The 22854-nt window shown below is 45.8% G+C and overlaps 1 protein-coding gene across 6 annotated transcripts in view; it reads right to left on the minus strand.

Moving 5' to 3' along the window:
• Nucleotides 1-594: 594 nt before the first annotated feature.
• The window catches only part of Lrrc8d (leucine rich repeat containing 8 VRAC subunit D), a 114053-nt gene continuing 91793 nt past the window's right edge, over nt 595-22854 (minus strand). For all 6 annotated transcript variants that reach the window (XM_076937837.1, XM_076937841.1, XM_076937840.1 and 3 more), the window contains one exon: nt 595-4050. In XM_076937837.1, the coding sequence (XP_076793952.1) occupies nt 1472-4048 (2577 nt within the window). In that variant the 5' untranslated portion in view covers nt 4049-4050 and the 3' untranslated portion in view covers nt 595-1471. The remainder of the gene's footprint in view (nt 4051-22854) is intronic.

The following is a 22854-nucleotide window of genomic DNA, read 5'->3' on the forward strand; positions in this document are numbered from 1 at the left end:
CAGCCTAGTCTGCCAAACAGTTCCAGGCTAGCCAGGCTGGGAGAGAAGGCTGGGAATGGAGCCTGAGCAGTGGGCAGAGCGCTTACCTAGCACACACAGAACCCTAGATTGATTCTCAGTGCAGCCGAAAGCAGATGTCATAGTGGTAGAATCCCGACACTCAGGAGGCAAGAGCCTGGAGGCCAACGTGAGCTTCAAGACACACTGTCTACAGGGAAGGATTGAGACAGGGAGAGAAAAAGAGACCCTGTCAAAGAAAGAAAAAAAAGGATGGGAGGGTAGGGAGGGAGAAGCCACCCTTGTAGAAGGTCTGTGAGCTACCCAGCTAGTATCTAAATAGGTGACAGGGTGATTCAGTGAGTTAAAGAATTATGACCTACAGCAGACAATCCTCTTCCTCCTCACAGATAAACACAGGAAATACAGTTTCCTAAAATGTGAATGAAAGCCAGGCATCTTCTAGCTCAATGAATTAATTACAAGTCCTTCCTCCCACACCCGATCTCCAACAGCCCCTCACTGACAGCACCATGAAAAGATGAATCTGTTTATATTCCAAATGCTGGTCCCAAGAAAGGTTGTGAACCACTACAATTTAGATAAACTTATTTTATTGTTATAAATTTATTTTTAAAACACATTTCTATTCATTGGAAATCCTATTATATTGGCCCAAAAGTGTGCCATGTATAACCAAAACTCCAGCCTATGCACATAAAGTGACCATTAAAGGATCTATTGTTTTATTTTTAGCATTTGTTTTAGGAAACAACCAAAGAGTCTTGACACGCCACACAGTCTACTTCATTCCAGGCTGTCAAGACTGTAAGTCTGCTGTAGGATTCCCAGAGGTACAGTACCATCAAATGCTCCAGAAAGCACTCCAGTCACTTGCTTTAAGTTAAAACAGTAAATAAGTCAATATTTTAGCAAATCTAAATGTATGAGTTTGGCCCCTTGTGTCTTCAGCGATCCAAGGTTAAGCAATATTGCACCAGTTAAGCAAAAATAAATCACGACACCTCAAAAAAAAAAAAAAAAAAAAAAAAAAAAAAAAAAAAAAAAAAAAACCCACAATGTAGTAAGAAGAAAGTCAATTTAATCATTTACTTTAGCAGGCAAGCAGTGTGTAAACATTTAGCCAGCAGCCGCATCCAACTTACAATTTTAAAAAGAACTGAGATCAGTGATTGTGATTTTTCCTTCCCTTTCCCCAAAAGAAAAACAAAAACCAAACCAAAACAAAACCCCCAGCAAACCAAAAAGTAAAGAAAAGATTTGGAAATGAATGACTTCAAACGCTACAAACATTGAACATTCGGTTTCGTCTGCTGCCAGCCTCTGTGCATCGTGTCCTGTTTAAAGGGCTCATCTACTCCTAAAAATGCGTTATCTTGTAATAACTTGCAAGTGAGCATCTGCAATCTAGGAAGGTGTCCCTCGCACGTGGAGGTGCCTGCATTCGCTGAGTTCAAATCCCATTTGCAAAGGGGACATTTACATCTTGATTCAAAGCCTCTTTGACGTCTAGTGGCAGGGTGTCAAACAGTTGGTCTTCTACAACAAGCCCGCTTTTCTTGAGCATTCGACAATGGCCCAGCTGGGCTGGCAGGCGGTCTAGGCAGTTGCCCTTCAGCTCCAGCTGAGTGAGCTGGGACAGCTGACTGATTTTCTCAGGCAGGGAGGCGATACAGTTCTGCCCCAGGTTCAAAGTCCTCAACTTCACACACTTAAACAACTGTTTTGGCAGAATGTCCACCTTGTTCCCTGTGATGTGCAAATGCTGCAGGTTCTGGAGCAAACCTATCTCTATGGGGATCGTGGAAATGTTGTTATAGCTGACGTCTAAGCATCTAAGTTTCTGTAAACTAAACACTGCCACCGGTAAGGACTCGAGCTTGTTGTTGGAGAAGTAGAGGGACTCCAGGTTCTTGACGTGGGTAATGGAGGGAGGAATGGCCACAATTTTATTGTGCCATAATTTTAAGCAAGTCAGTCGCTTCAGATGTTGGAAACTGATGATCTCCTCAATCGTGCGGATGTTGTTTGACTTTAAGTCCAGTTCCTGCAGATTGGAGAGGCTGAAAATGGCGTGCGGAATTCTCTCTAGCTCACAGTTCTGCAGCTCCAGCTCGGCGACATTCATCATCTTCTTCAGGCTGTTCAGTACCAAGAGCTTGGTGCCGTCGTTGTGGATGACGAGCTTTGTGAGGTGCGGAGCCACGTCGGTTATGTTGGAGGGAACTTTGGTCAGGTTACTCTTCACGTGCAGGATCTTGAGGTGCCGCAGCTCTCGCAGAGACTCGAGTCCGATCATCTTATTGTTCTCTGAGTTCAAATTGCCTATTAAGTAGAGCTCCCGCAGGTTTTTGAGCAAATACACCCAGGCGGGGATTTCAGCCACATCAGTGAACTTCACATGAAGGCATCTCAAGTGATCTCGAAGGAAGCTAAAGGCAGTCTGTTCCACCTTTGCAGGGCAGTGGCAGAGGTGGAGCTCTTGGAGGTTAGTCATCTGAGAGATCTTGGCAGGAATTTTTGCTTCGGGAATCAGTTCAAGTTTTAGCACATCCAGGTCTGTGAGGTCAAAGACGGCATCGGGCACCCCCGACAGCATGAACAGGTGCAGCTCCTGCTTGTCCTGGGCATTTCGAGACACGTGCTGCCTGAGTTTCTCAAAAGTCCACTCGTGGTTCAGGCTAATCTCCCTCAGTTTGTTTTCACTGACTTCAGATAAGAACACACCGAAACGCTTGGAGTAGAGCTGGTCGTATTGGTCGACCATGTGCAGGAGGAACGCAAAGTCGTTCTTGACATCCGGTATGTCACTGAAGCTGCTCTCTTCTCGGACTTTCTCAAAGGAATACTCCTTCAGAGGAATCCTGAATAACCAGAAGAGAGTGTAGAGGCAGATAAAGCCATAGACACAGATGATGGAGATGTAACTGATGAGAAGCTTCTTCAACATGTAGGCCATATTGTGAGTGCACTCGAACACCTCGTACCCTGTGAGGTGCTCGACTTTTGGCTTGCAGACGTGCTCGAAGCTGATGGCGTTGACAAAGTTTGCAGTGTAGCAAAGGATAAAAATGAACTTGGCAGTTTTGATGAGCGTTTGGACCACGTAGAGCTTATAGATCAAGTCACTGTCTTCCACATGAGCACGGAATTTCCTCACTTTCTCAAACAGGGCTTTGGCCTGCTCCCCGTCTTTCTTGTCCAGAATAGTCATGCTGGGAACTTCGATCACCGGTTTCTCTGCTGAGAACTTGAAGCCTGTTTTGTTGATCATGGGGGTGCTGGCGCTGGGACTCCCCTCATCGCTGCTGGTGGACACGTGCTTTGGTAGGGTCTGGGCGCCGGTTATCCGCTGTTTGTTCTCCTCAGAGTCTTCACAGGCTGTCTCTGACAGCGCTTTAGTAGTCCAGGGAGATTCAAAACACTTTCCTAATATTGAAACAAAATGCTCAACCTTGGAGCATGTTTTGGGATATTTGAACCAAAAGTTGCTACTGACCATAAGGATGATGGTGTGTATAAGGGCAAGGTATGGAAAGTACTTGGAATACCAAGGAAGGGCCAGATGGTAACACATCTGATTGATAAACACATACTGCTGAAAATCCAAGTTGGTTTTTCGGCCCGTTGGGTCTCTCTTCTCCTTCTTCGCCTCCTGACTGGGGAAGGTCGACTCTGTGTGTGGATGGGTGGCTTGGAGAGGTATGTCAGGCGTCACAGCAGGTGTGCCAAAGGCAATGTCATTCGTCGTCTGCCCGTTTTGGTCTTGGTGTGTGGCTGTTTCCATCTTGGGGACTTCGGTGGTGACGTCAGCATTCCCAGGTGGAGTGTGCGCCTTTGAATTTGCAGGTGACGGCAACACTGGCAAACAGACCACCTGATCTTTGGTAAGTTGCATGGTCCCTGCAAAGATGGCTACCATCAGCATAACAACCGCCAGGTAATCCATAAACACGTCCCACCATGGCTTCAGAATTCGGTAAGTTGGCTGAATGTCATTAAGCGAAGCAACTTCCGCAAGGGTAAACATTCCTGAAAAACATAAAGAAAACAAAGGGCGTCACTAGAGACGTCAGTGCAGAGCAGCAGGCAGCGGGACCAAGGAAATCCCATCACAGACGCCATTACGTCACTACAGACGTCACTCAGATGTCACTACAAAGCAGCAGGTAGTAAATCGAGGGAAACCCCACAGAAGGTGTCATTACAGACGTCACTACATACACCATTATGCCATTACAGAGCAAGAGGTATCAGGAAAGAGGAAAACCCCATGCTCGCTCTAACTGACGGCTTCTCACCCCACTCTTATATTTATATCCATGGCAGCTGTAGTAGAAAACAAACTAAAGGAAGAAGGACTGGGTTCGGGATAAGATGTAATGGAGGTCTATGCTAAGTCTCTCGTTGGTCTTGGACCTGAACAGAGGGGGTGTCATTTATACATTAGACTGGCAAGCTCCAATCAGGACTCAAGAACTAGGGCAGGGAACAGGATGACTTCTGTTTGTCTAAGTCCAACGGCCATGCAACCCTTAATCTCTACACAGCTGTATGTTCCCGACTAAGCCCTGTCACTTCCTAAAGGTGTTAGCTCAAGGCCTTGTGTTTGCCGTCTCTGTTTGCAGGGGATAATAATGTCTAAGGATGGCTACAAAGGTTAAACTAGGTAACGAACACAGCTCTTCGCACAGCTCCAGCCGCAAGCATCTGTTAGCGGTTTGTTAGCACACGCTGCCCTGTCATATGGATTCTACAGACAGCTGAAATTAAGGGTCTGAAACTTAGGCATAGTTCAGCTGGGGATGCAGTCCATTTCATAGTGCGGCCTCGAACTCATGATCTTCCTGCCTCTAGCTTCTGAGTGTTCTGACAAGTGTATGCCACAGCGTGAGGTTTATCCTGTTAGGAACTGAATAAACCCAAGGCTTTGTGAATGCCAGGGAAGCAGTATACCAGCAGATCTGCAACCACAGACCCTGTCCACGTCTCTCCCCACGCACAGGGATGCTCAATGGTTTCATAAGTGATATACCTTTTATGTAATTATGTCAATACAAACCTAAGAACCATAAACGCCTAAACCACCGAGTGAGTTACAGTGTTCTGTGAAAAAAATACACCGAGATTTTGGGGATTGAGTCTGACATACCATCTGGTGCTCTGCTCTCTCAAATACGCAATGGGGTATGACATATACCCCATATGATGATGCCACAGGGTGATGGCATATCTTCCTTCCCCTTTTATTTGGAGTTTGCTGTGACTATCTTAAGTATTTTTACCTTTCACAACTGGCTTGGGAATACAAGCAGGAAGAAGGGTTACCGGAATGACAGTACGTCAGAGTAAAGACATTCAACTCAAGTTCAGATCTGGGTTTGAGGACTGAGTGAGGAATGAATCTTGGCCACTGTCCTGAGAGCACTGAAGACTTGTCTTTAATACCTCCATCACTGCCTCGACATTCTGTGGTCTGTCCAATACACTGAGGTGATTTCCACTTAGCTGTTCCCTCCCTGCAGTTCTCTCTTCCCGGAACTCTTCCTCCAGTCTGTTCAGCTGCCAGGCTTCTGTCTCCTTTTCCTCCAGAAGTTCATGCCTTAGATGTGCTCTTGCAGGCTACAGGACCTCAGTCCAACACTGCCCTACTCAAACCGTTTGCTTGTCTGAGTCGGCTCACACCGTTCTAGCGGGGGCCAGAGCTGTGGTCATTTCCTCTCCTTGTTCTGTACATATAATACGTGGGACAGTAGGTGCTTGGACAAACCAACGCATGCAATTTTAATCATCACCTTCAAAATATAACGATTCTGGGAACACTTATTAGCTGCATCTACATAGTGCAGGGTAAGGGGCAGCTGTTAAGCTGAATCACCCTGCAGAGCAACTCGTGACTGCACGAATAAAAACACCAGGACAGGCCTTACCAGGAAAAGAGTAAATGGTCGTGTAAGAGAAGCTGTGGGGTTTTGTGGCGCTGTTTCAGAGTGGTCAAACCTTCGGTGCTGTCTCAAGCATCTCAGGAACTGGCTTCATTCGGTGCCAGGAGAGACAGGGGCCAGGTCTTTTCCCATTAGACAAAGAAAGCACAAAGCCTGAAAGGTAGGGGCAGGGAGGCCAAAGGCAAGGAAAATGCCAACAACACACTGTGACTCCACACCAGCCGCCATCCTCTCCAGCAAGAATGATGAAGCCAAACTAAGACCAGCATCAACTCCACGCTCAGACAGATACGACCTCCAGCAGTTTCTGCTCCCCTGCTACCAAGGGTGGTGCCCAATATTTGTGACATTTCCCCATCTTTCTGCTGAGCTTACTCATTAGCTCCCAGCTGAAGCCTAGCCTTGCTCTCCCGGGTTCTAGCACACAGACTAACAGGAATGGCTTCTAATCTGAGCTTCTTACTCACCCCAGTGTCCACCACAGCCCACTCTGACTTCTGAAAGAACACAGGGGCAGGACCACTAGACTTGCCATCTTCCTTCCAAATTATGCCAAGTCCCGTCTTAGGCCAGTCACACAGGCTATGAGCCTGTACAGAATGTGTTTCTGAAAAATGAACCTATTACCAGAAGTTTTGTGCTTTTTGGGTTGTCTTAGTTACTTTTCTACTGCTGTGACAGAGTACTGTGTGTGACCAAGCCAAATACTCATACATACCAAGAGAGGAAAAAGTCTCCCTACTGAGAAAATGTCCTAACAGGAACATAAAGGTCGGGTCAATGGCCGTGGTCTTGCCTTTAACAGAGTCCTGGGAAGGATGCCGCTAACTAAAGCCAAAGCATGAGCAAGGCTTTGTAATCCTAACTTCATCCAGTTTACAGTACAATCGACCTGCCCACCCTCATTTTGCAAGGATGGTAAACCAGGATTCATAAAGTCCAGACCTCCTGCTTCCACCTCCCAAGGACGGCAGGTGTGCACCACCACACCCAGGAAGCGCGCCTACGGGGCCTGTTAAGGGAGCTTTACTGACCTCTCTACATCCCTTCCTTCCATTTGTAAACCAGGCGTCTGAAACCCGATTGAGTGTGTTCCTGAGGTAAAACAGTTTGCGCCTGAAGGTGGGCTGCAGGGGGTGGGGGCATGGGGAGGCAGAGTGCCGCAGTCCCAGACGTTCCCAGCATCCTCTTCCACCTTTCTTTGAAGCCTCTCTGCTCATCAAAGGATCTTTGCCCAGACACTGACCCTTGAGCCTGCCAACCTTTATTTCTAGGTGTGGAAGACTGCAATTGCAAGAAAGCAATGCTTAGGTCTTTCAGCCAGATATTTCATCTGTTGGCCCTTAAAAACTTCACAAAGGCAGGGTAGAGAAAGGTAGATGGGGGACATAAATTCTGCTCCATCCAGAGGGATTTATTAAATAAAAAAGGCTCCTGTGGTGTGTTAGGAAACCTAACTACTGGGACAGAAATGAACACAGAGCACACAGACACTGGCCCTCGGTGATGCCTGCCTGCTCCCTCTGACTGGCTTGGGTTCCTCTCCTAGCAGGTAGCTTCTTTTATCTGCATGTCCCCAGGGCACAGACTAGGATGAACATTTAATACAGGCTGGTGTGCAGAACGAACCCCACGGACATCCAACAGCAGGCTCATTAGATACTGAACCCACACCAACACTGCCAGCAAGAAAAGGTCACTAGTAATTACACCAGGGTGAAAATGACCAGTGTTGACAGGCATTTTTCAATGTCTAAATGGACAACCGGTTACAGATCTCTGTAGCAGGTAATTCTGAAGCTAACTCATTGCAGCCAGCAAAGTGCAGGCAGCTCAGGAAATGACTGAGGTAGGCGCAGCCATGTCCTCAGGAGAGGAGACCATGTCCTGACTCCTAACAGAGAGGTAAACCCACAATCTCTGGGCCAGGAGCCAACAGATTTAGCACATCAGACACCATATCAAAGGCCAGGAGACCTCCAGGAGGCAGCCTTCTGCCTCTGGCTTCCTTCTTGCCCTGCATGGGGTTTTCTAACCTTCCATACAGACAGTGAGGCCGGAACTGTGAGCAGGGGGAGCTGCTGGGTGTGCACACATTTTACTGCAGCCAATAAAGCAGAGAATCCTGGTAAAGTGCCAAGTGCCTGGTGCATCATAAGCACCCAACAAAACTGAGCTGTGTTAGTGTCTGCCATGATGAAGAACATGTTCTATTTGAAGAATCCTATGCAGACTTAGTGCTAAGTCTGCTTTTTCATGATGAACTGATACAAAGAGCCATGGATCCTAGACGGTCCCCCACTCAGCTTTTGCTTCTGCCAAGTTCATTTAAATGTTGTGTGGGCAACATCAGCATCGAGAATTCGTTCAGTTATCCATTTACTCATTAATCCTCTAGCTGTGCTGGCTTCAGTTCTCATCCTATCCTCTTACCTCACACGCTAACTGGAAGATGGAGCCCATGTGGCCTGTCTACCTTCTAGGGTACCTAGGCCTTTCCTCGTCCTATCAATGAAAAGGGGGGAAATAGCACCGTGACAGAGCACACATCCAACACCCACACTGGGATAATTCCCTGAAATATGTCTAGGTGTCAAAAAACATGGGGTGGGGGCACGAGTGGGACCAGGCAGGATTTGCAACGTGATGATGGTAAGGAAGACCAACAGAGATCATGGGAGCTGGTGAGATGGCTCATGGGTAAAAGGCACTCACTTCCTGTCAAGCATGGGGTAGGCACTGGGGCAGCGATGACCAGCATCTGCAATATGGTGATGATAAGGAAGACCAACAGAGATTATGAGAGCTGGTGAGATGGCTCATGGGTAAACGGCACGCACTTCCTGTCAAGACTGACAACCTAAGTTCAGTCCTTGGACCCAGATGGTGGAAGAAGAGAAACAACTCTACAGTTGTCTTCTACATGCGTGCCAGGTCACAATGCACCCACATATATACAAACAACCAGATGTAGTTTTTAAAAGGGGGGGGGGAATCATAAAAACCGAAGGAGAAAAAAATATATCAACAAAGAAAAAATAGGGAAGAAAATCAAGAAAAACAATAGCTAAGGAACGGATTTTAATAAGGGTATAAATCAAGCAAATAGTGGGGGAAATTACAGTTGACAGACTCTTGAAAGTCATTAATTACCTCTGATAATCACCTCTCTTATAATGGAACTCATGCCGACACTAGGAAACATCTCCGTGTTCACTAAAAATTCCTCCAAGGGCTGGCCTTGCATAGTACAAGTAAAGCCTTATTTTAGAATCAGCGATAAACTGGTAAGTTTGTCTGAATGTTACCTTTGTCCTATTTCTAAGGGTTTAATAAAGACATGTTTCATTCAAATGGAATTTATCTAATCGTGCTCCCAGAACGTCCGTGTGTGTATGTGTGTGTGTGTGTGTGTGTGTGTGTGTGTGTCTGTGTGTGTGTGCACATTCTACTGGAAATCGCTTACGATCTCAGTGAGCCCAGAGGTTAGTTCTCCGCAGTGGCTCCCTAGCTAAGGCATGCCTGGAATGAGCGGCCACCTTCCTGTCCCTGCGGTAGACACTAGTGGACGCGTCACAGAGAGGCACTGTTGAATTATAGCTCAAAGCATTTCCTGCAGCGCTCGTGCACTAGTAGGGCTGTGACACCGAGCACCACTGAGCAGAGGTTTACAAAAGACAAACCTAGAGATGGAATAGCACAAGATACACATGCCAGCGAGCATCTATCCCCATGTTAATTTCAGAATGATATGTTGCTTCCCAGAAGACTACGTGGAAAACTTTAATTTGAGACAATTCAGAATATCTGCTTTCTTACAAACACATAAATACAAGTTTACCTCTGAAAGAATAGTCCTAGAGAACACATGTCTTAGGCTTTTACTGCTGTGAACAGACACCATGACTAAGGCAACTCTTATAAGGACAACATTTAATTGGGGCTGGCTTACAGGTTCAGAGGTTCAGTTCATTATCATCAAGGCAGGAGCATGGCAGTGTCCAGGTTAGACATGGATCTGAAGGAGCTGAGAGTTCTACATTTTGTTCCAAAGCAAACAGGAGAAGACTAGCTTCCAAGCAGCTAGGAGGAAGGTCTTAAAGCCCACGCCCACAGTGACACACTTCCTCCAACAAGGCCACACCTCCTAATAGTGCCACTTCCTGAGCCAAGCATATACAAACCACCACAATATATTTTAAGTAACATTTTTGAATGATGATTTTATCATGTTTAATTTATTTTGTGTGCATGCAGGTTGCAGTGTGTGTGTGTGTGTGTGTGTGTGTGTGTGTGTACACGCACATGAGTGTACCTGTGTGTGTTCACAAGTGTCACAGCATAGATGTGGAAGTCAGAAGATCATCTGTGGGAGTCTATTCTCTCCTCCCCAACGTGGGTTTGAAAAGTCCGACTCTGGTTTTCGGGCTTGGCCTTCACCCACCAAGTTGTCTCACTGGCCACATTAACACTGTTTTTAATTGTTTTACCTGTGTGTGTTAATGGTGTCAATGTATTTGTTTAAGCATCAGCCATTTTAACTATAATGAAGTTTTCCAACTCCTTTCTGAGTAAACTCATAAAGAACAGCATTTATTTATATCCTGGGATAAATGGAGGCATTCCCAAGCAAACCTCATGAAAGAGTTCAAGGCTATCCAGAGCTACAGTCACACAGCCTCAAAACAAACCAACCAACCATCTAAGAAACAAAGACAACAAAAAAGAGACAGGTTGCTTCTTTGTAGAACTTTGAACATAACACACTATAACTAAGGTTGTACCTAAAGTTCCAGTAGACTAATATTTGAAGTTGCAGAAGTTAGTTAAGGGTCCTTCCATCCACCAATCTCAAGTGTCACTGTATTAGGTCTGGGCCTGGAGTTGTTGATTGTTGTCTTGGTCATCACAGATGATACAAAATGTTTTTGCTATACAGCTATCAGCTTACAAACATCCATACTTTCTTTTCTGCTCAACAGTTCTAGGCTGTCTTGGAACTCGCTCTGTAGATCAGGCTGGCCTCTAATTCACAGAGATTGGCCTGCTTCTGCCTCCCATGTGCTGAGATGAACACCACGCCTGGCTTACATCCACATTTTCAGACAATGATTGTTTTAGAGCATGTGTTTGGTCTTGGGATTTTATAGAGTTAACAAGACAGATAGAGACCCTGTCCTCCATAGCTTAACGATCTTCTCATGTTTACCTTAAATATTCTGGACCACTAGAATTGTCTAGCATTGTTTAAATACTCTGAATGTTTAAAATGACAGTGCAGCACATGAACAGCAAGAAAACAATTGCAGAGAGCAACAAGTCAGTAAAATAGACCTGCAGGTGTGGCCACACACCTACAGCAGGGGAATCGTTAAGTCTTGAGCTCAGCATAAGCAACCCAATGATAATAAAATCCAAAGGGTTGGGATGTCACTCGGTGCTAGAACATTTGCACGCCACACACAAGGTTTTAAGTTCAATTCCTAGCACAGTAAAACAGGAAAAGAAGCAACAGAAAGGGTAAACAAACAACTGACTCCATATTCTGGGAACCCTCAGAGAATGACTCATGTCACGAGATGTCAGGGTGAGCTACAAACATGGGCTGTTGAGAAAACTAGCCTTTCTGTAACCCACAAGGGTTAGAAATGGGTGACACCATGCCTAAGGCGTCAAGCTTAGATATGCTAGGCACACAACCCACAGACCTGTCTGATCTTCCACTACTCTAGCCCATTCCAGGTGGCTAAAGTCTCAGGACAGTCTTCACTGCCTTATAAACAGTCTTCATGTAGTATCTATCCTGAACATTACAGTAAGTACTCTTTTCAGATTTTCTTTTAGTGTGTGTGTGTGTGTGTGTGTGTGTGTGTGTGTGTGTGTGTGAGAGAGAGAGAGAGAGAGAGAGAGAGAGAGAGAGAGAGAGAGAGCGAGCACATGTGCACGATAGCATGAGGTGCAAATTGGAGGACAATTTGTTGAGCTAGTTCCCCCGTTATATTTAAGTGGGTTCTGGGATCCAACTCCAGTTGCCAGGTTTGTGCTTAAAGCACCTTACTACTGAGACACCCTGCCAGCCCGCAGTAAGCAGTCCTGAATTAAAAATAAGGGACAACCATGTAAACAGCATCCTTCACATATAAAGATATACATGCTTACAAATATGTTTTTTATATAAATATCGTCAGAGGGGGAGCGAGGAGAGGCTGCCCACAGCTGCAGACGCTGTGCACATTACCAGAGAAGATCTATACTTCAACAGGCAGGAATTCATTACCACACTAACATCCAATTCTGAGGGTAGAGATGCGGTAAGAAATGAACAGTAATTCTTTGACTTAAAGGTAGAATGACTGGAAGGGCACATGATGTGCATCTCGTACTCTGCACACGCGTGCACTCACACAAGACACACATGCACACAAAGGGAAGAGAATTAACATTATCTTCTAGAAAATATTTTACTAAATTAACACCAAAGTGGCTGGGGATATAGCTCCGTGGAAAAGTACTTCTCCAACCAAGTGCAAGGCCCTGAAGTCAAAGCTCCACAATACAGACTCATGCACACACACACACTCATACACACTCATATACACACACACTCACACATGTGTACTCATGCACACATGCATACATACCCATGTACACACACTCACACATGTACACATACAATCACACACATATACTAATATATACTCATGTACACACACTTGCACACGCACACACATACACTCATACACATACTCATCCATGTGCACGCACGTGTGCAAACACACACACACACACACAGTTGTACTGAATGTAGAAATACAAAAAAAATGAGTGGTGAGGCAGAAAACATAGAGATTCTGCACTTCACATTCGTCCACTGGCTCATGTGTCTGACACAACCAGTTCTCATCACAAATCCACACGCTGGAACTAAGAGGCAAGATCTCTCTGAGGCTCTGGCTTGTGACCTATATGCAGCGGTGGCTGAAGCTATAGGGTAGGTCTGCGTAGGTATGAGACAAAGTATAAACAAAACTCTCATTTCCTCCCAGGTTTGACTTTTCAACAAAAACAGTTTCTAGCTCCTGTGGTAAAAACCACTCCAACGCACCACGGCTGCAGCTCAGCAGCACTGTGCTTGCCCAGCATGCTCTAGGGCCTAGGTTCAATTCTAGCATCACAAATAATATAATGAAACACAGGTCACCAAATTCCACTTTTAAACAACTCTCCCTCTCTACTATGTGGGTAAGAGAATCCCACATAAGAGAATGATACTTTCCAGTCTAACACAGGGGAGTGGGGGCCAATGGGCTACAGGAAGTCAAGTCTGACTCCTCAGTACCCTCTCTAAAGACAGGACTACTTGACTTGATCTTTCTTTTCCCCCGTTCAGCAGGCTGGAAACAAGGAGAGCAGGTACAACTTCAGAGGCCAGGTATGTGTGAAGCCTACTGGAATTACCCTGCCAGTCCTCAGCTACTCACATCTGCCCCATGGAAAGGAAACAAACAACTAGCTTCCTCAAACCGTCCTATATGGAGTCTCTTCTGCTACAGGAGACTAACAGCCCCCATAATCAATTTAAAAAGCGTCTATGACTATTAAAAAAGTGCTTACTAAGAAAGAACATTTAGAAATGGATTTGGGCAGACTTGTGCCTTTATCTACATAGCAAGTATTTTCTCTAACACCATAAAAGGTCTTATGAGTGAAAGATACAGAATAGGAATTTACACGAATAAATAACTGACAAGTTATAAGAGCAAATTAATATACTATAAAGTCACATTAAAATAAACAAAGTATGAGAATAACTGTAATAAAGTTAACAGTAAACCCGTGAGAGGCAAAACACACTGGACAGTTGAGGCTGTGAGTCAGCCCAGGCTACTGCAATAAAACACCCAATAATGAGAAAAGGAGAGGCCTGGCCTCATAAAGTCCACTTCCCATGAGAAAGGAGAGATGGGTTTCAGAACATTTAAGAGCAGAGGGGTTTGCTGTAGTTTCTCAGACCCCCAGAGAGTGAGGGGAAAACTTCGGGAAAATTAAAGGATATAGGGATATTTTCCAGGAGTCAGGCTCCGGAAACCACCGATACTAAATTTAGGAGGAGGCAATAAGGAATCCCTGGATGGTTCTCTCAGGTGGGGCAGTGAGGTGCAGCTGTGTGTCTTACCACAGAAGAAAGACTGACAGAAAAGACTGGAGACGGGAGAATGGATAACTTTAACTTTTCAGGTTGGACAGCTTGGATTGGCTAACACATGAAAGCAGAGATAGATTTGGGTGGAGCTAACATGACTATTAAAATGAAGACCAGGGGTTGACCCACAAATTCATCAGCATGTGCAAGATAAGACCGCTTAGAGAGACACAGGCAACAGCAGAACCAGGCTCACCAGCATCCAGTGGACAGGGCAGAGCTGGGCAAAGGAGGGTAATGGGGAGGGGTTAGAGAAGGCTCTGGGAACGGGTCAACGTGGAGCCCCAGCACAGGGACTTGCTCCAGACACACACGGGTCATGGGGAGGGGTAAAGGCCACAGCAGGATCTGCAGGTGAGAGCCCACTGAGAGCAAGCTACACTGAGAGGTTTTGCAACAAGGAAACCTGGCTCAGGCAGGCCAGGCCCAAGAAGACACTTGAATATTTGCTCCTTTCAACTTGCCTGGATGGAAAGGCCAGACCTGGGCTGCAGCAAGGGGTGAAGGAGATCTGGCAACGGGCACACTTTTAGGCCAGGAGAGGAATTAAGTGGGAGAAGCTGACAATAGCTGAGAAAGGGCAGAGACACAGACACATTCTGACTAGGGATGTGCACACATGCACATATGAGCAAGTGCATGAATACACACACATACACACACACGCGCGCACACACACAGTTTGTTTAACCTTCACATCTTTATGAAGGGATAAAAATGAGAGAATTCCTATCCCCGTGAAAGTCCCTTCCCCAATGTTTGTTTTCCCTTTAGTACCCTGGCAAACATTAACTTTGCCAACCACCATTTCACTCACCCAATTGTAACACCTTACAGGATCCTTTTCTGTAGTAGGGGGAGAAAAGGGTGCATTGTAATTCCAGGTAATCACACCTCCTCCTGCAAATGCACACACACACACACACACACACACACACACACAGCGAATATCTTATAATACAAACGAGCTGTGAATATCTTATAATACAAACAGAGTCAGGCTCTCCCATCAGGCCAGACTCTCTGGGAAGGCTAAACATCCAGAGAACTCAAGTTAGATCTCACTGGAAGGAAGAAAGCATGAAAAGAAATGTTTATTCTTCCTAAGGAGAGTGTCAGCAACCCAAGTAGCTGGCTTTACTCTGTATTTCCTAGGTCACAGTGGGGAAGCGGGAGGCGGGAAGGAAATGAGGGAGACAGAATGCAGGGCATCTTCACAGAGCAATCTTAAATTGTTAGCTGCCTCTCCTCCCATCACCTCCCCCCACCTCTAAGGGCTAAAATCAGAGCCAAAATTCTCATTTAGAACTTGGCATACTCAGGACCTTCTTTTAAGTCTGCTTTGCAAAATAACATTTCCTAAATTAGTGTTTCTCCAAAGATGAACCACGAGAGCCCATGCAGGGTCTCTGCTGCTTAGGGAATGGAAAAGAAAATGAGTTATTAGAGAAAATATTTTCTACCTGTTGCTTTTAGTTATGGAGCCATTGGTTACGCAACAATCCCTTACCAAGCTGTGTCTAGTCACCTCTGCCCAATGGTTCCCTTCTGTCCGCAGTGTTGTGAGGAGTCGGTGCTGCCTAAATGACTCAGGTCGCTAATTTGCTAATGTCACAATCACCAGCAAAAAAGCAGGCCTGAGTTTGCACAAGCATAGCCAGAGACAGTGAGCCACAGATGTAAATTACAGGCTCTCCTGAATGCTGTCATCGACCTCAGCAAGCTTCCTGCCCCATCAGATCTGTCTTAATTGCTTTTCATTCTGCTGTGGAAAAGCAGACACTGAGCTGGGACCTGCCATCTCAGGCAGCAATATGGCAGACTCTCTCACACATCCCTTTAAAGTGCAAACAAGCACATCCAGTTTTAAAGGAAACATGAAGGAGCAGGTGGATAGTACTTTTCCATTGGTTTAAAAATAAAGCATTCGACGCCTTGAAAAAAAAAAAAGTGTCTCAGAATTATAGCACAGGAAGCAGCAGCTGGACCTAGCAGCCTTCATTTCCTCTGAGAGTCACTGAGGAACTCTCCAATGAGACAAAAGCAAGGCAGAGGTTAGCGACCCCCCCTCTCCCCCCACAGAGCCTACCCACTATCCATTCCTCCCTACCCCAGGGTGCCTGAGCTGGATGCAGCAGATGGTGGCTGGTCACATCAAACATTACTGCACACATCACTCCCGCAGCTTCAGAGACCCAGCATAGAGCTGGCCCGAGAAAAGCCTCTTCCCAGTCTTAGACAGTCTGCCTTCTGCTCACTCTGGAGGCGTCAGGAGCCAGGCTTCAGACTGGTTGGAACACACTGAAGCCTAGACCCCATGCCCCTGCTGGAAAGAAACAGAAGCTGGATGGGTTCTAAGCTTCCTGATGCCACCCAGGATCATAGCTGAGGCTCTGAATCTCACTGCACCTCAGTTCTCTCCTCTGTGAAAGGGCAGTGAGGTCACCCACTTCATAGAGTAATAAAACGTTAATGATACAATGACCATGAGGTACTTTTAAAGTTACACTGAAGTAACAGACTAGAGTAACAGTAATATATACACTCTTAATAGTTACAGGGGTTTCCTAGTTTCAATACTTCCACAAATGATAACACTTCATTTGAGCCTTAACGGATACACAGGATAGAGGGTAATGGTGTAGCATCACCACCACCACCACCGTCGTCATCACCATCATCACCATGGTGGGAAAACTGTGTCCCAACTCCTCAGCAAGAGTCCAAGTCGGAGGCTGGGAGGTGACTCAGCGAGTAAAACTACTTGTAGAACAAGCGAAGGGATCTAAGGTCAATTTCCCCAGCACCCATGTAAATTGCTGGGTCTGATGACAGACAAGACTGTCATTCCAGTGGGACAGAGTAAAGATGGGGTTCCTTGGGGCTCCAACCTAGCTGGAGCTTCAGTGAGACCCCATTTCAAGAAAATAAGATAGAGAACAACAGAGCAGGACACTTGGTATCTTCCTCTGGTTTCACAGGCAGGCAGGCAGGCAGGCAGGCAGGCAGGCAGGCACACACACACACACACACACACACACACACACGCACGCATGCAGACAGGCATACACATACACACACGTGTACTCAGGGAGGTATGCAAGTATACAAACAGGCAGACATAGACACACACACACACACACACACATACAGGTGGGCAGGCAGCTATGTACGCACACAGACAGGCAGACACAGACACACACACATACATGCAGGCAGACATGTGTATACCCCCCTCCCCTTCAAAAAAAAAAATCAAGCCATCTGATACGCATCTGGCAAGACACAAGTGCCAAGTATGAGATGGCAAATCACGAAAGTCTCTTTACTTCAGGCCTGTCCTCTGGGTAAGTCCCTCCACCTCTTGGGCAACATGACTCAGCCACCTGTCACCAGTGCCGGGCTGCTGTCACACAAAAATAGATTAGACCTGGTTCCAGCTCTTGAAGAACTCGGTTGGAGGCAAGGGTGGGGGATGGAAAGACATGACATATAAACAAAGTAATTACAAAACAGTACGTACTCAAAATATGGAGTCTGAGGAAAACACCGTGGGACTCGGGACAGGAAATGACTAACTCTGTCTGGGGAACTCAGGGAAGAATTACTTTAATTTGTAAACTGGGAAAAGAAGGGAAGCAGATGACATACACTTTTGTCTTAAGCTAAAACTCAGGCTTAGTGAGGGGATCTGCCGTCACCACGCCCTGCACAGTTCCTACTGCTTGCCTGCTTGTAAACAGGGAATAACCCACACCAAACAGCACAGATGAGTGTGGAAGCGGGACTGTGTCTACCAAACATGACCCAGTTATGGTGCTAAACACCGGAACCTCAACAGGCGACTGCAATTGCTAGCTGGGTAGATTCGGATGCTTGGTCTCTTCTGCACCTGTTTTCATGACTATGGAATGGTAAGAAGCCTGTCCGTGATAATAATCACAGTAGGATCGGACACCTGCCTCAAAGGGTCAATTCGAAGATGCACTGCGTCCAGGAGTACCTAGACCAGTTCTCCCCACAGAGCTGACTGGGGAGCCGCGACCTCAAAGCTCCTATGAGGCCACTGTTACTGGGAATGTGGCTCAGGAGGGTAATGCGGTAGAGTGCTGGCCTAGCGTGTCCAGGACCCCAGTCTGAAAAAAAGTGTTGGGTAATGCACCCTTGTAATCCCAATACTTAGGGAGGGGAGGGGAGGGGAGGGAGGGAGGGAGGGAGGGGGAGGAGGAGGGGGAGGGGGAGAGGGAGAGGGAGAGGGAGAGGGAGACAGACAGAGACAGACAGACAGACACACACGATAGGACCAGGAGTTCAAGGAAATCTTCAACTACAAACAGAGCTGGAGTTATCTTATTAAGAGATCCCTTAAAAACACACACACACAAATGGAAAGATAAAAAATGTAAAATTACTACTTCTTTGCTTGCTATTCACAAAACATGCCTTTAAGTTTTAAAGTTGTGCGCTAAGACTCCAGCTTTTATTTATTTAATTTTTTAAGAGGCAAACAGATGGTTTGTTTAGTCAATAACAGCATCAGGTCCCATGTTTCATGTGCGCTGACTGACACAGAGTGTAAGCACAACATGAAAACTCTTTTCCAGTTGTGAATATGAAGTATATGTGAATACAGGTTCAAGGTAACAGGATTAAAAATTGTATTTTGGAAAATGATATGCTTTAAAATCGATCCTGCAGGAATTCTGAATACTTTGGAATCACAGAAAACCAAAACCAAAGGGGAAATACCTTCCAATTTCACAGAAACTCTTTCTATGTTGCTTTAGCTTACCTTAAAATCTGGCTTACAACACTTCAAAATTAAATCATTCTTTGCACCACTGATGAAGCGAGCAAGCGTGGCCACCCAATCAAAGTACAGACAGTTAAGTAAAATTATTTTCATCAGCTTTTTTTTTTTTTTCTGTGTACGAGAGCTTTGCCTACATGCATATCATGTATGTGTATCATACGTGTGCAGAGGCCAGATATCACATGTGGACAGGGGCCAGAAGTGGTCTGTGAACATCAGGCTGATGTGAGCTACCACGCATGCTGGGATCGGGCCCCAGGTTCTCTGCCAGAGCAGCCTTCGCTCTAGACCCAGTGATTTCTATTTTTCTCTCATTGCACTCACAATGAGAATTATTTGGACTGTTATCAAAATGTTGTCATTATGATATGGTAATTGTCAGATGAAACGGGTTGTATCCAGATCAAATTAAACTTCTATAAATCAAACTGGATGTTTTAATTGGCAACATTAGCAGCACTCAACAAACCAAAAGATTCTGTACTTAATATTTAATGTATTAAACATCATTCATCCATTGGCTTTAAACCAAAATCAACACTTCCTGACTCTAGGGGACGGTGGTTTTTTTCTTAGTCAATAATACTTAGGTTCAAACATCAAAATCCATCACTAAAAGCTGGTGCTGAGAAAGGACTTACCAGAACTAAAAGAATAGAGAGGTATTGGGGGGGGGGGAATTTATCATACTCTTATTATATTTTAGAAAGATTAATTTTTTTTATTCAAACAGTTTTGTTATTATTCTTAACCCTTTATAACTATGTCCACAGGAAATGAAGCAATTTAATTCAAGCTATGATTTATATAATTAAATGTTTCTTGGTCAGGGCATTAGACTAATCTGCCTAGTGTCACAAATCAGAAGGCACAGTGACAGAATAAGATACATTTGCAAGTTATGTGCAGTGGTGGACACCTGTAATCCCAGAACTCGGGAAGCTGATGCAGGCGGATCATGATTTAAAGAGTAACCTTGGCTACACAGGGAAAGACACTATCTCAAAGACAAAACAAGACAATAATCTAAAAACTGGGCATGTGAAGAAAGCCTGTAATTCAGTACTCGTGAGGCAGACACTGGAAGACCGCCCATGAGTTCGAGGCCAGCCTGCTCTACAGAATTGTTTCCAGGCCAACCTGGGCTATACAGTCAGACACTATCTCAAACAAACAAACAAACAAACACTAAGTAAATAAATTCCTAAATGTTTGATGGATAAACTTTTTAGAATACATGTACACCAAGACTTTACAGAGAGACCGGGCAGCCACACCAGCCCACTCTTAACCAGCCCAGGGTAACATAATCACGGATGGGATGCTAGTTTGGGATAGTGCGCAACGCTGAGTGATCCAATGCAAATCATTAAGTCTCTAGTGAACAGAGCTATGCTCAGCAAAACAGAAAGCAATTCCTTCAGTCTGTCTGTCCTGTGCTTACATCACATGACAATCTGCTGTGCTTGATGTTCTTAGACTCCCCGTGAGCCACACACGAATCCAGTCCCCACATGTCCTGAGTGTCCGTCCTACCCTTTGTAATTAAGTGTCAGATAATGCAGGCCGTCTACTTAAGAGAAACTTTTAAAATCCAAAACAGCCTTTATATGGCAGCTCTATGACAACACAGGCCGTTCAGGAGAAGCCAAACTCAAAAGCTGACCTGTCTCCCCAAGACTCTTACAGGGTGAACCTACCCATGACCCACACTCCATTTCCAGCAGCAGGAGAAGGAGAGTCACCACATAATTCTTGCCCTGAGTCCATGCTGCTGAAGGGTCCAGGCAAGGGTGCCTAATGTCTCCAAGCCTCACTCGTGGACATGAAGCCTGAATAGATAGATGGACCTGCAGGCACTGTTGTGGGCTCAAACTGTAAACTTAAGTAGAAATCCAAACTCCCCTGTCCCACTGAGAGGCCGAGTGAACTGGGCTGTCTCTGAGTTTCTGTACATCACCCACAGTTCATTAGTGTGAACACAATAGGATCTAACTGTTGTTCACGCAACAAACTGAGTCACTTCAGAGGAGAGAAACGTGTCTTACTGTTCTCTTCCTATTTAATTATCTGTTTCTGGCTGTCTTAGACACAAGACACATGACCAATGGCTATAAATTCTCTGAATCAAAGCGTCAACAATTCGTTTGGCATTTCCCTTTGTTGGATGAGATGGGGGGGGGGGGGCTGGTACTATATTCTAAGGATTTACCGACATTCTCACAAAACATTTTTAAGTTAAAAACCAGGACTCAGGGTTGGGGATTTAGCTTAGTGGTAGAGCGCTTGCCTAGCAAGGGCAAGGCCCTGGGTTTGGTCCTCAGTTCTGAAAAACAAACAAACAAACAAACAAACAAACAAACAAGGAGACTCCCATGGATGATAAATGTTAATAAAAATTCAGTACATTTTAAGTGGAAAGTCCACGTGAATGACACAGAAACAACCTGTTCCTGGTGCATACGGTCCCAGGACCTCTGGTGAACACTGCCTGTGACTCACCTTGGAGAGCAGTAACCATTTGCCTGTCACTCCCTCTGCTCCTCTGTATGTGGCACAGATCCCACCATGGTGATTTTTAACAATTCAACTGTTCAGAAGAAAGAGTGAGCTCACTGGGGGCAGAACCTGGAATAAACTAAACCACTAGGAGGGAGAGAGAGGGAGGAAGGTCCGGGAAGATTAGAAATGTTTTTTAACAAATCGGTGTAATTTAAGAAGGGAGTTACATCAGGCCGAGGCAAACAGGGAAGGGGTAAAGATGTCTTTGGCTTGACCGTGTTTAGTTTTCAAGTTCTGAAACAAAGGCTGATGCAGTACTTGTCTGCTCTTCTGTATTTATTCTTCTGGCTCAGTTCATCCCTGACAATTAGGAACCAAAGTGGTGAGAAAGCTTCTGGCTCTCTGGCCTAAGAGCAGAGTGGCAGACAGGAAGCCTGGCACCTGCGAGACGGATGGGAAGCCTTTGAAACTCTGTGTTCTCAATGCTAGGTCACAGCAGCCTTTCTGCATGAGCAAATGCTGGCAGGTTGAGCTGGATCGGTGTGGGTTACCCACTGGGTGTTTCTTGTAATGTAACACCTGAATTCAGCCGAGCAGGGCTTCCCTCAAACCTGCTCCCTGTCCACTTGAACCCCCACAGACCTGCACAAAAGAGCTGTTGATGCTCGGCAGGGCAGGAAAGGCTTGGAAGTGTTAGCCAGCGAGGCAGAACCAAGATGACTCAGCAGGCTGGGGCTGTGACCCTGATCTGGGGTAGCTCTTACCCTGTGCCTGCTACAGATGCTTGTGCACACACTGGTCTAAACCCAGAGCCCACCTGAGGACAGAAAGTAGCACAACCTGGCACAACACACAGACAGGTTTTTCTCATGAGTGTCAGCTCTTTGTCCTGGGTTTGGCTAAGAAAACCCAATCAGTGGCTGTCCTGTCAGACTGTGGTCCAGAGACAGGACTCAGATGCCAATAACAGCCGAGGTGGGAGTAGGGGGAAGAGTCTGTGTGGCTCTGCTGGTTACACACCATAACTTCCAAAGCTGAGCTGTCAGCAATGCCAGGCGTCATGAACTGGCATGGGTGATGACAACAGCCGACTCCCATGCTTTTCAGCAGCTGGGATTTGCCTGCTCCTCTTCTGGCTGATGGGTGCCATGCAATCTACTCTGCATGTATCTAGTGTAAAATTCACCTCTAGGCTGTCGTGTTCACCTACAGGTGACCAGCAGCAGACCCGCCTAAGCGTTTTATGAAAAGCAATCTTTCCTCTCATGTTTTAGTCACACTGGATTAATTATTAAAAGGGGCTTGAACATGGCAGTGAAAACATCAGGGGAGGAGAGGTCTGTGACTGGGAAGCATGCTCCCAGCCCTGGCTG

The sequence above is a fragment of the Arvicanthis niloticus genome, chromosome 7, assembly GCF_011762505.2.
Source record: "Arvicanthis niloticus isolate mArvNil1 chromosome 7, mArvNil1.pat.X, whole genome shotgun sequence".
In the NCBI taxonomy this organism is placed as follows: domain Eukaryota; kingdom Metazoa; phylum Chordata; class Mammalia; order Rodentia; family Muridae; genus Arvicanthis; species Arvicanthis niloticus.